Source organism: Dermacentor variabilis, unplaced genomic scaffold (genome assembly GCF_050947875.1).
Source record: "Dermacentor variabilis isolate Ectoservices unplaced genomic scaffold, ASM5094787v1 scaffold_18, whole genome shotgun sequence".
NCBI classification, from domain to species: domain Eukaryota; kingdom Metazoa; phylum Arthropoda; class Arachnida; order Ixodida; family Ixodidae; genus Dermacentor; species Dermacentor variabilis.
In genome coordinates this window covers 7,482,233-7,496,093 of record NW_027460346.1, presented here as the reverse complement: position 1 = coordinate 7,496,093, position 13,861 = coordinate 7,482,233, and the positions used below count along the sequence as shown (strand labels likewise).

At 43.9% G+C, this 13,861-nt stretch overlaps 1 protein-coding gene across 1 annotated transcript in view; it reads right to left on the bottom strand.

The window, feature by feature from the left end:
- The window catches only part of crb (cell polarity complex component crumbs), a 248,365-nt gene that overhangs the window by 75,768 nt on the left and 158,736 nt on the right, over positions 1-13,861 (bottom strand). The window contains exons 10-12 of the mRNA XM_075678266.1: positions 13,310-13,466; positions 9,863-10,196; positions 603-879 (exon numbers count right to left, since the gene is read on the bottom strand). Of these exons, the coding sequence (XP_075534381.1) occupies positions 603-879; positions 9,863-10,196; positions 13,310-13,466 (768 nt within the window). The remainder of the gene's footprint in view (positions 1-602; positions 880-9,862; positions 10,197-13,309; positions 13,467-13,861) is intronic.

The window sequence follows — 13,861 nt, the reverse complement described above, 5'->3', positions numbered from 1 at the left end:
CTTTCCAGTAAATTTCCAAGATATTTTACAGCTAATTAGTGCATTAATAGCCACCAAAACTTCAATAAGGTAAATCAGTACCTGTAGTTAACTGATTGCTTCTGAAGCCACTATGAGCGGTATGTCAGTTCATTCCAGCACAATGCTGGCTTAAGTTATGCTCTCGGCACAGAGTTCTGCCATCATATGCGTACAATGTGCCAGGGCCTTCATTACTGAAAAGCTTCTGAGTGTGCTGGCACCTTGCAGTGAGCCTTGGCAAGGTATGTCACCATTTTACACTAATTGCCCAAGCCAAAGAAGAAAGCATAAGGAAGAGGCTGCTGTGAAACTCTTCCCTCCCACATGAGCATAGACACTACATTGTGCCAATTCTCAATGTTCAAGAAAAGAATGAAACCAGCTCAAACCAGCAACCAAGTCTAAATGGGTTGCTTAGAATGTAATCAAAAGATCAACAATGCACTGAGATCTGCAAGCTCTGGGTGAACTACGGTGGCATGTCCTAGCTAAAGCTTCTTGAATGAGTTTTTCTTGTTCTTAGATTAGCTTTCATAAAAGAAGAATATGTGAACAAGACCCTCTGAAGAAAGAGCACACACCTCTATGTGGCAGCGTGTGCCCGTGAATCCTGGCCGACAGAAGCACTGGTACTTTCCTGGCAGATTGTGGCACAGGCTGTCATGCTCGCAAATATGCGCAGCACACTCATCCACGTCTTCAGCACATCGTAAACCCTGGTAGCCACGCGGGCACTCGCAGTGGAAGCTGCCCACTTCGTCGGCTTCCTGGCATTTGGCACCAGTCACACATGGGTTTGGCTCACAGCGCTCAGGACGCAGGGCAAAGCTTTGACACGCGCCTTCAGGGTCAGGACATCTGCACAGACGAACAGGATATGTACATGAAGAGCCACAAAGACAGGGGCAAAATACACAGAACTTTGTGCACCTTGTCCATGCCTTTCCATATTGTACTTGCATTTACATTTTACAATAATCTTTGCATTAATTAGCAAAAAGCCCAACTCTGAGCCCCCAGCCAAGCCTGTTGGGCTGATTTAGACAAGCCAAAAGCGCTGCCACATCTTACATCTTGGCTGCGCACTGCTAGCTTGTTGAGGCTGCAGAATCAACAGTGGTCAAGACAGAAAAATGAAGGCATGTGAAATCACACAGGTTCAAACATGGTTCGAGAACTGCAAGTAACATTAACTTATGCTCAGAATGGCTGCTTCTCATTTTCCATGAGACTTCGTATCATCAGAAATGGCAGCAACGAGTGCACTCAGTCTAGGTGGCTTGGCACCCGTACTTTGAAAAGAAGCTCCAGTGCTGAAGATACTGGTGCTTCCTTTCATCAAGCCGGTGTCAGTTATTGGAGGTTACAACTGCCAAAGATAAACCACCAATACACTCCATAAATCTTTTAATCTACTGTCCGGAGATGCCATTAGTGCAAAATATACAGGGTGTTTCAGAAAATGCATTTGAATTTCCTTAAATATAGGGAAGACAGGATAAGAGATTTCCTCAGGATAACATTTAGTACAGAGGCACACATTTTAAAGTTACTCGAGCTTGTAACTAGACAAGTAATTATAAAAATTGAACTAATTAAATTTTGAATCAAAAGAGTCAGGTGGTTAATCTTGTTGCAAGACTTGAACCTTGTCATCCGAGGAGTTCATAACTGGTTCCAGGCAAGGAAAAAGCTGACACTGCTAATTTTATTAGCGTAATGAATCCTGGTTAATTTCACACAAAAACGTTCTAGCATAACCCACTTCGCAATGACTGTCGCCTTTAACGCAATTAGCATTCCAGCAATGTAGTGACACACCATATAGTAGCTCTAGACATCTTTATTTACAATCTGTAGTGGTCATTCTGAGAGAGAGAGAAAGTTTATTCACAGAAAGGCAAAGGTCAGAAATATCTATTGATTATGGTTCGTTATCAACTGCACATATGAGGGGGTCCGTTGTTCTAGCTTGGCAGCTGATAAGGCTCTCTTGGGTAGCCAATAAGGCCTAACTGCAAAGGAAGCTCTGTAACTAGTTTTACATACAGTCATGATTGACATCGTAATGGGGGCAATGTGCAGCTGCTATATTTTGTACTGGGTGACCTTGCTCACCTTCATATGCCACAAAGAGAGCTTCACTAAACACGGCGTGTTTCATTAGTTTTGTCTGCTGGCACTGTAGAATTAGGGTTCAGCATATCTGACTTGAAGAATTACGGCACGGTTGCATAGGCTTCTTTTTAAGATGTAAAACTTCAATTTTCATTGTCAGCTATAAGAATGTGAATTCTCACTTTTATCAGTAAATTGTTGTCATGTGATGTGACTAACATGCCATGCATCTCAAAGCGCTGGCTTGCACGAATGAAGCTGGTAAGGGTGTTATGTGCAATTTGTAGGTGCGCATCTATGGTGCAATGGGCAGAGCATCCAGCTGCTGTGATGAGCAAACCAGGTTTGAAACCAACCATTGGACATGCTTTCTTTCATGTGACAGCAGTTGGATGCAGCGCACAAAAGTGGTGTTAATAAGCTAAGAATGCTAACTGCCCTAAAACCAAAACTGAATGACCAAAGATCACAACTGTTGCACTCGCAGCAGACACCCATGAGTGGTGCAACTGTTAACACCTCGCTGTCATGTGAGCATGCTTATCAAGCCACCTGATTGCTTGCTTCGTGCTCACCTGATGGTTAGGCCCTGCACTACAGACAGAGCCATCCACTATAATGTCGCTCATAGCCCATATGTTACTTCGGGACATAAACTCCTTTAGTCACGAACTATGACTTAGCATTCTCAAGATATTTTTCTGAAAACATGATACAAACATTGCAGAAAAAAATCTTTGGACCTGCAACGTGAACATTTAGGTCACTAAGAACAGCTGCCATAAATACTACAAAAGTTAATTTATTATGGAGATTGACCTTTTATATATTATGTATTATTACAATGAATAAACTGAAATTATACGTTACAATTATATGGCACAGGTTGTTGTTGTGCTGAAGGCCTTCTGATGCAAGAAAGAAACACTAATTAACAGCAGTGATACAGAGCAGCACGTCAAACTTCTCGTCAAACCTGGTAGTGCTCCTTTAAAAAAAGTTACGCAGATCCAACACATGTGCTTGAATCTATATGAAGTGAAGCTTTAGTCAAGCAATCTGTGTTGAATCCTATATACAACGAACAGCGGTGCATACAACTATGTTTACTTTTATTCTATGCAACATGGAATCTCATGCCAATGTATGTTTATCCATTACAAAGATGGCAATTTTTATGTTTATTCATTACACTGCTCACAGGCTATGCAGAAGTGCAAACACCAAATTGGGCAGATTCACAGCATGAGACATCTAGGCCGCGATGTCGTGAGAACAAAGGTGATGTATGATGCCTCTTGAGAGAGGAGTGATGATGACAGGCATGTGTTTACTCAGAGAATTAATGTACGGCCCACTTTTCAAATAAATACCGTATTTACATGATTCTAACATGCCCTCGATTGTAACGTGTGCCCATTTTCCATAACCAAAAAAAAAAAAAGAAAAAAACACCCTTGACTGTAAGTGCACCTGTTTGCCGTGACTTAAAAAAAAAAGTCCTTTACAGTACCACACACCTCATTCTTCATACAGAAATACAACTTTCTCTCATTTGGAAAAGCAAAGATTACTCCCAATCCACCAAAGTTGCAATAAATAGAAAAAGTCGCAGTTTCACACGAAAGGCGAAGCATCGATTACGATAGCAAATTAGTAGAAAGCTATATGAAAAGTAAGGATAGCAGTTTTATCGGCCATTATAAACTTCTAAACATTCGCATACTAACTAAATTAACAAGCATGGCATCACGCGGCCACAAGCAAATGTGAACACATCTCACTCAATGACCGCAGAAACTCTTTATCAGAACGCTGGAATGAGGAAGTGTGGTAGCAAGAGCGAGCGAATTGACCTTTGTATGGCCTCTCGCTTCAATGTGAACTGAGCGATGAGAACGCATTGTGGTGTGCCTAGATGCACAGACTGTCTCCATCGCAGATCGCTTTCAAGATAGGCGCCGCACGGCCGCGCCGTACGCAGCAGCTACCGGAGTAGAACGCCTCTCCTGTTTTTCATCAGCCCCGCATGCAAGTTTAGGGAACTCTGAATGACCCTGATGCAGCCCAACTTCCGCCCGTCTTCCATGCTGATAGAGCAAATGCAGAAAACGGGAAGACTGACAGTGTACTACTACAGTACATGGAGGAAGCTACGGCAGCTAGGCTCGAAGCGTGTACGAGGCAGGCATTTTGAAATGTCGATGGCGATATGGTAACACAGATTTAGGGTTGTACTCGATACTAATGTACACGCAATTCTTGGACCCATTTTATTGGGAAAAAAAGTGCGTGTTAGATTCAAGTAAATACGGTAAGTGTTTTTTTTTTTCTTTTCCTCACATAATGATAGTACCCCAAACTTGCCGCCATGAAAGTAATCTGCTAGGACAGGCAGATGGCACCGAGTGCCATCTACTGAGTGCCAAATTAATTGTGCTGCACACGGCATGGCCTTCAAGATTTCACGCGCCACCAATCTCAGAAGCCACTTTTGAATCTTTCCTAGTGCTACCTAACGCCAACTGTAGAAAACCAGTATTCCTTCATGCATGTTTCTTATCTTGATGCCTCCATGTTTTCTTTGTCAGTTCGAGTGGCTCGTCCATAATGTTCGCACATGTGTAAAGTGATCAGGCTGCTCACGTTTATCGCATGCCACAATAGGGCGATATGAAAGTAATACCATAGGCTTCAAGCTCAAAGCCGTCGAATATGCTTTGGAGAATGACAACTGCGCATCAAGAAGGCACTTCAGCAACAATGAAGTAAGCATCTGTTACTGGAGACCGTAACACGAGAAGCTTTTTAAGCACTGAACAAATGGCACAATCTGGCATCCAATCCAATGTGTGGCGCTGCGTGCTCTGACATTTACAGGCATGTGACAATTTAGGACACATGAGACATGCATCTGAGCGAGTGCACAGTGCATGCGAGTGAGCTGTTCATGTCACACGGGCACTTTCAATTGCTATAAAACCTGATCCTTATCTAAATTCTCAACCGCGATTGGCTCCCTTTTGTAGCTTGCGCAGAGGAGCCAATCACGACTGAATAATTTTATCTCAATCACGATCGAAAGTACGCCATGTGACACCTGTATTAGCTCCACCCAAATCCAGCAGCCCAGTTTTTGAGTGCTCTGAAGACTTCATATCCTCGACGAGAAGTACAAAACAAAGAACTTTGTATAACACTGCTTCGCTTTACATGAACATTGTCACTACAACGATGCGTGCCAGAGTGACAAACACTTCACAACGGTGCATCCTGCACTGATGTCTCCTGGGCTCTGCTGACAGCCAGCAACAGGGCTGGTAGGCCTAGCTCAGCGGATGCCATGGTCAATGACGCTAATTGCGATCTAGCTCGAGCTTGTCAAAGAGTGCTAACTTTTGCCAAAATGATTAACCCTTGCAAACTATGTTTTGCATAATTAAATGCAATTGGTTTACTCAATGCTATTGATGCGAAGAGCGAATGCACAAGCCAAGCGGGATTGGTGTGTGCTGTCCACCTGAGAGATAGCACCGCATTGTATCTCCCAATTTCACCAATGGCTTAGTACTAGGCACAGCTGTACCAAACTTTCAAGATAATTGTACTCAATTAGGTAACTGTTTCGTGTCAGAAACAGATCATAGCCACTTCTCATGACACTGTGAGCAGCGATACAGGTGAATGCCTTGACAGGGGCGATCACAACAGCAAGAAACCGGCACCCCAACGCGGCTACGTCGGAGGGAATGTCACATGCCAGTCATACTGTCATCAGCTGCGACCAAACAAGGGTGCTGTTACGGAGTTGGGGGAAGTTTGGCATGCGTCACCTTTTCTAGTGCAACAGTGACTGCGCATGGCTGTTAGCAGCTCGCGTGCCCTGTTTTATAGGTAATCTATTCCAGTTTTCAAAGAGGGCATGCCGAGATGATGGGGCATCGTGTGTGCTGTCTTTCTGCGTGTTTAGTATCGGAGATTGCATAAAATTGCGTTTCGGAGACATGTTGAAGCATTTGCTCCCCGCTGCCGGTGCTTTTCATGATAGCGTCGTCCCAGTACGGGCAACACTTTCAGCCGTGGGGGCGAAGTGGACGTGAAAGCATGGCTAGTTTCACTCCCCGCTGACGATTTCAAGATATCACTGACACGGCATGAAACCATATCTTTCGTCGCCGACTCTCAAATTCAACAAAATTAATTTTTTTCTCATTCACATTTTCTGTTTTTGACTGCTAGTTAATTCGGATAAATTTGCAGCCTCTTCAATGACAGAAAAATCAATCGGCGACTATTTATTTGTACAAAAGGTCAAATTATAATACAATAAAATTTAATACAATGAAATTTCAATATAAAAAAAGCAATGTGCTGATTTTACAGAGTTCGTTATACTGAGGTTTAACTGTACCATATTTTCGGGCATATAACCCCCACCAAAAATTTGTTTAATTTAACACTGTCAGGGTGCAGGTTGCATGCAAATTTTACCCAGAAGTGTGGCTTCATTGCATCAAGTGTCGCACTGCCATGAAGCCAAACGTGTTTTATCTCAGCACATGTGCTGCCTAACGCTGTGCTGCACCATGCCGCAAGTCCTCCATTCAGTGAGCTTCCTTAAATTCAAACGAATTTTCAGGCCAGTTCGAGTTCGAATTATTGAGTTTTGACTGTACTTGCATTTGGCACCTTTAGCCATCATATACAGCTGAATGGTTCTACAACAAATGCCTCTAAAGCGAAATTACCTGTATAACGAAGAACTGATTAAGTATCAGCCAAATTCCTATCTATCACACATATTCGATTCCACAGCGAAGACCACTAGAATTTGCCTATACAACGAAGAATTTCAGGCCTCCCTGACAACTAATTTATGACTGTAGAATAGGGGTGCACAAACACCAATAGTAGATTTTGAAACGAATATCAAATTGAATCAAGAAAAAAAAAAGGCAAATCTCGAATCAAATATCCAATATCAGAAAATTTATCAAAAAGCTTAATGCTTACAAATTTTGGGCAAGAAAACATGGTGATGCACATGTTCTGCAGTCTCCTAGCATTGCTTAACAAAAATGTAGCAAGCTATCAGTAATTTGGGTGCACAGAAATCGTGTTATACAGTACGGCCTACTCTTATTAAAGGGAACTCCAAATTAGTGTACCAGCACTCAGTTCTAGAATAAAAGTCTCGAAAATATTTTTTTATCAATAGAATGTTGGTTGAATAGACTGAAGAATTTTTCCCCCCTTTTGAAACTAAAGAATTAGTGATGTTATCTTGTATTGAATACCAATCAGGTCCTTAGTTTAATAGTGGACCTGCATTTTATGGCAATCTTATATTGCATAGAAAGACTTGCTTTCCAGTTTTCCTCTGAAATACAGAAAGGCTTTCCCACATTTATGGCAGGTGGATTATCATACCGCCAATCTGTGTGACAGACGAAAGCGCATACAATGCATCATGTGACTCGATCACAGCTCCACGTGTACCTATCGTTGATGCTGTGGGTCGACCGTGGTTAGTGCCGACGGTAGATCTGGCGCCTTTTAATTTTCATCTTCAACATGATTTGCTATCTGTCGAAGATTTTAAAACCGGGAGGGTTACGGGAAGTTTGCGCAGTACCCCCTCTGCTCCCTCCATTTGTCCTTGTCCATCCATCATTCTTGCAAATGAATGCAACCAGGCGGTGAGCACAATAGTTGCATGACACCTCCACGCCCACCACGTAAATCCAAAGCTAACCCTGTGATGCTTTGTTCGAAGCTACAAAAAGAAACTGATGTGCGTCTACAACACTGTTAGGAATGAGAGGCCATCGTACGGCATGTCGCAAATATGGCAGTCATGACCAACTTCGTTGCCATCTCGTACCCTCACTTTCAGTTGTTGCGAACTGGCATGTCGACTTTCCGAGTCTTGCGAGCCTACTGTAAACAGATCAATGTCAATTCGGCACCAAACTGCAACTTTAGTCGCCAATGCAACTATTCGTCGTGTGGTGTGTTCTCACCGTTCAGTTTGCAATGAAGTGATAGACAGCACAAAGGCCACTTTCTTCCCTACTGCTGCCGCACTTCCTCACGCCAGCGTTTTGAAAGCGAGTGTCCGCGGTCATCGAGTGTGATGTGTACATGTTTGCCTTTGCGTGCTGACACCATGCTTGTTAATTTGGTTAGTAAGCAAGTGTTTAAAAGTTTATACAGCCGATAAGACTACTATCTTTACTTATTATGGCTATCTACTAATTTGCTATCAAAATCAATGGTTCACTTTTCAGGCGAAACTGACTTTTTTTAGTTACATCGGATCGTATGTTTTTCTCAGTTAGTATGTTTCTTTTTGTTTTCAAAATGCACGCATGGGGTTCTACTGTATTGACATCACCCATCAGAACATTCAAAAGTAGCGTCTCAATATGGAGGCCCTCACTGAAAAGGTTAAACCTCATAGTTTGATTTGGTTTGCAACTGTAGCAGTCGTCATCGCGATGCTACTTTACTCATGATACAGTCGAACCTCGGTATATCGAACAGCGTGGTGATCGTGACACAGTTCGATATAGCCAGAATTCAATATATAAAATCACGTAAAAATATGTGTCAAAAACTTCTGCAAATAAATCAATGAACCGAGGGCGCGACCGGGGATCGTTGTTCGGGGTGTGCATTCGGTTGCGCCGCGTGCAATTGGCCTAGGCCACGCTGCCTTCGTCAGCCGGGAGCGCGCGGTTGATTGCGGCGCGCACAATTAGCGTAGGCCGTGCCAACTTAGTCAGCCGTGCGAAGTCTGCGCAGTCTAGGCCAATCATGCGCTCCGAACAACGATCCCCGATTGCGCCCAAATCGTGGTGCAGTAAATACTCGAAGCTTCACACAAAGTATTTATTTATTTGGCTGAAAGTACTGCAGTAGTGTAATCTCCTTCTTATTGGCAGCCACTTGCTTAAACACAGTGTCCTCAAAAGAGTCTAAAAGATCCACAAGCGATAGGCCGATGCCCTCTATAGCACCGCAGTAGCGGCTAGAAGGGCCAAAGCAGCTACAGCCTCAGGCGAAGTCAGGAGCGGGACAAAATCAGTGCTTGCGGGATCAACCTTGGCAGCGTCTTCGTTTGGCTGCTACTTCTGCTATGATCTCCACATCCGTCAATCGAAGCATTTTGAAACACTGTCAATAGCAAAGTATTAAGTGGCATCTGCCAAGGCGTCTATGGGTGAGCCCCGTGAGTGTGCCTTCACAGTTGCAAACCGCCAGTTCTCGCAAGGCATGGCAGGCGCAGAGCACGGCACCGAGGAGGAGTCAGTGCGGCAAATGCAATGCGTCGTTGATGTCGAACTAGCCAAGCCGCTGCGTATGTAAGCCGCTACGTTCAAATAGCGCCCTCGGCGCGATCGATGTGTGCAGCTATAGTGCGCAGCAGCCGGGAATGCCCATCGTGCCACTGCTATTTTTGAGGTTGTTGTGGGAAAGCTCACCGCCTGTCCACAGAGTGCACGTGGTCTGGCATGGTGGAGTTCGATATATCCATTTTACATCTGACCCCGTTCGAAATAAAAAATAAAATATGCATGTGATTTTCCAGGTAATATAGAAAGTGTTCAATATCTCTATATCTATAACTCTATATATAACTCTATATATCCTATATAATAACTCTATAACTCTATATATCCGTGTTCGATATATCAAGGTTTGACTGTACTGCACTCACCTGCACTCGTATCCACGAAGCTTGTCTATGCACTGCATTCCACTGGGGCACTTATGCCCAGCACATTCATCCACATCGTGTTCGCAGTGGGTGCCCACCAGCCCCAGAGGGCAGGCACATACGTAGCCCTGCGGCTCCAGCTCACTGTGGTGGCAGGTGGCATTGTTTGCACATGGCCGCTCACTGCAGGGACCGGGAGCAGATGACGCAGTTGCATCACTTCCACATGTCTCCCCACCACGTTGGCAGTCGCACTGCCAACCTGGCTCGTGGCAGAACAAGGTTCCATTGATGCAGTCAGCTGTACAAACATCCCTCCTTTCGCATAGCTCACCTGAAAGCATGGGAGATAAGGGCGACTGCAGTAGGACTGAAAAACAAGCCCCATAATTGTTGATGATGAGGGCAACTACAGTAGGATTGGAACACAAGTTTGAAACTCGTCATGACTGAACCCATCATGACGCAAGATTGAAACACTCGTCATGACAAATGTTTGCACTATCATGCAATTGTGATACATAAATTAATAAATAACACGCAATGTACTTTGCAATATTTTTCAACAAGAGCAGTAAAAGCACTATAGGCATTCCTGGTACCATATGTTTTATAAAGAAATGGCAAAATAAATGCAGACATAAAAAATTTGCACTTTTAATCAATCTTTCGAAATTTCTCATGGCAATCAAGGGATTAACTACAAGTTGAGTCCCCAGTCATCGGCAGTTAAACTCCTTTAAAATACTCTAAAACTCCACTAAATCTGATGTGCACTTTGTGGCATGAACAATGCCCACAACAACATCAATATAATCTCTGCCACATGCACCACAGGTATTCACTGACATAGAATGTTTGATGGAATCCTGTTTGGTCCCAGGCAAAAAAGACATAGCACTGACAAAGATGAAAGTTGTTAAAAAAAATAATGTTCTGGCTTCCCCATGGGAGCCTTGCTCACAATGAAAGCAAATGGCAAAAAACCCACAAGAATGCCTTGTCACATCCTGCAGGCATCATGCATACATGGGGGTGGATTGCCCACACTCCTGTTAAGCGTGTGTACAATGGGCGGGATAGTAAAACAATTTAAGTGAAAACGTGTTGTGTAAACATACAAAAAGAATCATTCTTTCAAAATATTCAGTCGCCACTAAACAGTTGCGACAGTGACCATTTGGGGCTCATTTCTGCTGCTGTACATTAATGTAGTGACCCTCAAATCGTTAAATAATTTGAAACATTAAAAGGTACACACAAACTTGTGACAGGCTTATGCAAAATTAAGCAGTAAAACGCTGTTAACTCGAAGGTGTAAAAATTGGAAAAAGCTTCTAGATAAGCGAAATCACTAATTAGAAGCCCACTGGCCATGTATGAAACATGAAAGCTTTCCAACATGGCACCAGACATGTAGGCGTTTACAGGCAACAGTGTTACTGGTACTGTGACAAGACAGTGTGCTTGGCACCCAGCAAGATGATTCATCTTAATGGATTACAGTTGAAACCTGCGATACTGAAACCCCACGACAACAATATATTTTTGTTCCCCCCGGCGAATGCCCATAGGATTCAAGAATTTCATACCTCTCGACAACGAAATGTTGCTGTACTACAATCCTGCATCAACGAAATTTGCCGGAACGTAACCCCGCATATTACCTACTAGTGCAAGGCTAGCAGGCTCCAAAATGTGCTCAAATGCGATTCTTTGCATTAAAATTGCGTAAAATACCACCACACTACACTTGCGTGGGCGCCGCCATTTTTGTTTACAAAAACAACCAAGCTCCGGGAGCGATCACGTGCGCCAGAAATACGTCACGGCCACCATCTTGTTTGATGATCACCCGTTCGAAGTGGTATGAATGTTGCGACCGACATGCGACAATGGTTTTTACACACCTAGTGCAGTGCTTTATGTACACCTCGGTGAGCAAAATGCAGCACAAACAAAGAAATCCAAGTCCCACTGACATGGAATTGTTTATGATGCTTGAGATGGCAGTTGCAGCATGTAGTGCCACGCACCAGGCACTGATTAAGCGATCATTCGGGAACATGCATCCCTTGCTTCAAGAACGCTGGTTTCGGTGCCACCCAACAGGCATCGTACGCAGATTCGGCTCCGGACGTAGATTTATGTGAAGGGACCGTAATCTCGATCAGCTGCCTATGAGCGACAGTATGCGCTGGAGAAACGCAGCTGCTTGCGTGAAGTGCTGTTGCTCTGCATATGGTGCCGAGTTACACAAAATCTCGCAAAAGTGATCGTATCTTCGAAAGCAAATGGCCAAGAATACTGCTCCACGGCAGTGCTGCCACTGCTGATTGACACATGCGGTGCACTTTGTACTGACGGCAATGCGGTTCCACATCCTCAAGCAAAAAAGCTTGCCAAAGTAGGCTAACCGAATTTTGACAGCGAAGTTTCATTCTACGATGCATTACCTATCTGTGCTGTCTCATTTCGCAACAACAAAATCCTCGCGAAAACTAATTTTTTCATCTTCCCCGTGGATTTCGTTATTGCGAGGTTCAACTGTATTTGAAACTAGTCATCCAAGGAGTTCATAACAGGTTCCAGACATACAAAAAGTTAATGCTGCTAATTTCTGCAGCATAATGAATTCTGGACAATTTCACTTCGAAAACGAAAACTAAACTGCGGAAGAGCGCAACTGTCATGCCTTTAGCAGACGCCCATGAGTGACGTGCTGTCGTTAGCATGAAGTGAACATCCTTGTCAGGCCCTGTTATCTCGCTCAAATGAAGTGCACATCCTTGTCAAGCCGCGATCTCCCTGAAACACTGTGGGTTCACGTGCTCGCCTCGTTTGGGCACAGTGCATGGACTGATTGCACCTGCTCAAAAACGCCAGTCGTCGTACTCAAGGTCGCAATTAATATGTTGTAACCAGATTTACGCATTATTGACCACATCCTAAATGAGACCAATAAGACTAGGCTCCAAAGTTTGCCGCTGCACAAGGCCATGACGAAGTGGCAGTGCGCAGTCAAGCAAATGCATGCGAGCAGTAATAGACAGAAAGAAGGGGGAAAGATAAACAGGAAGTACGGCCTGCTGCGGCATCTGGTTTGGCTAGAGGTGCAGAGATTTCCGGTTTCAGCGACTTGAATGTGCATCTTGATAGGCATTCCTTCCAAAGAATTTTATGTTTTCTCCATACACTCCACGTTTGTTATACTGTATTAGGGTAGAGGCTTGGGCAACCGTTCTTTACCTGTCTCTGTCCTTCCCTTCCTACTTTCGTGCGCTACGCAAGCTCCACTGCCGTTATACTGGCTGAGCCATTATAGATGTATCTTCACAGTTTGCATTAAGTCTGACAGCAGCTTTGCATTTGTATAAGCTTGCTCTTTGCTTAGTACCACTTGGATGCTGGCATTGTACTACTAGTGCTCACAGAAGCACAGCTCACCCGAGTATCCCGGCAGACACTGGCAGTGAAAGCGGCCACCCAAAAGAGTGTGGCAGGTACCATGCAGACAGGGATTGGCTCCACGACAGGGGTCATGCTGTCGGTCACACTGCTTTCCTGTCCAGCCACTTTCACACTTGCAGACAAAGTCATTCACCTGAAAGCAGGTTTTTATGTATAAAGTAATATGTGTGGTTATTATACATTATTATACTAAAAGGTCACTGAAGGCAAACACTAAATCCACCCTTTAGAAAGCCTTCAACATTTATTTCATGCTGCAAAGCTGAAGCGGAAAATTGCAACTGGAGGGGCTGCACAATTCTTCCACAATTCTGGGGACTGTTACAAACCCCTGGTTTTACATTGTAGCACTGCTGATCTTGGAGGGCATGATCTGCTAAGACCTGCTGCTTGCTTTGAATCAAGAGGCCACCACACTGAAGGCACTGTACTCCAATAACAAGTGCCCACAAAGTTTGTAACCATGCAACATCAGTGAGATTAGCAGGAAAAATCTAATAAAAGTCGCCAAACTGTATTTAATTTCAT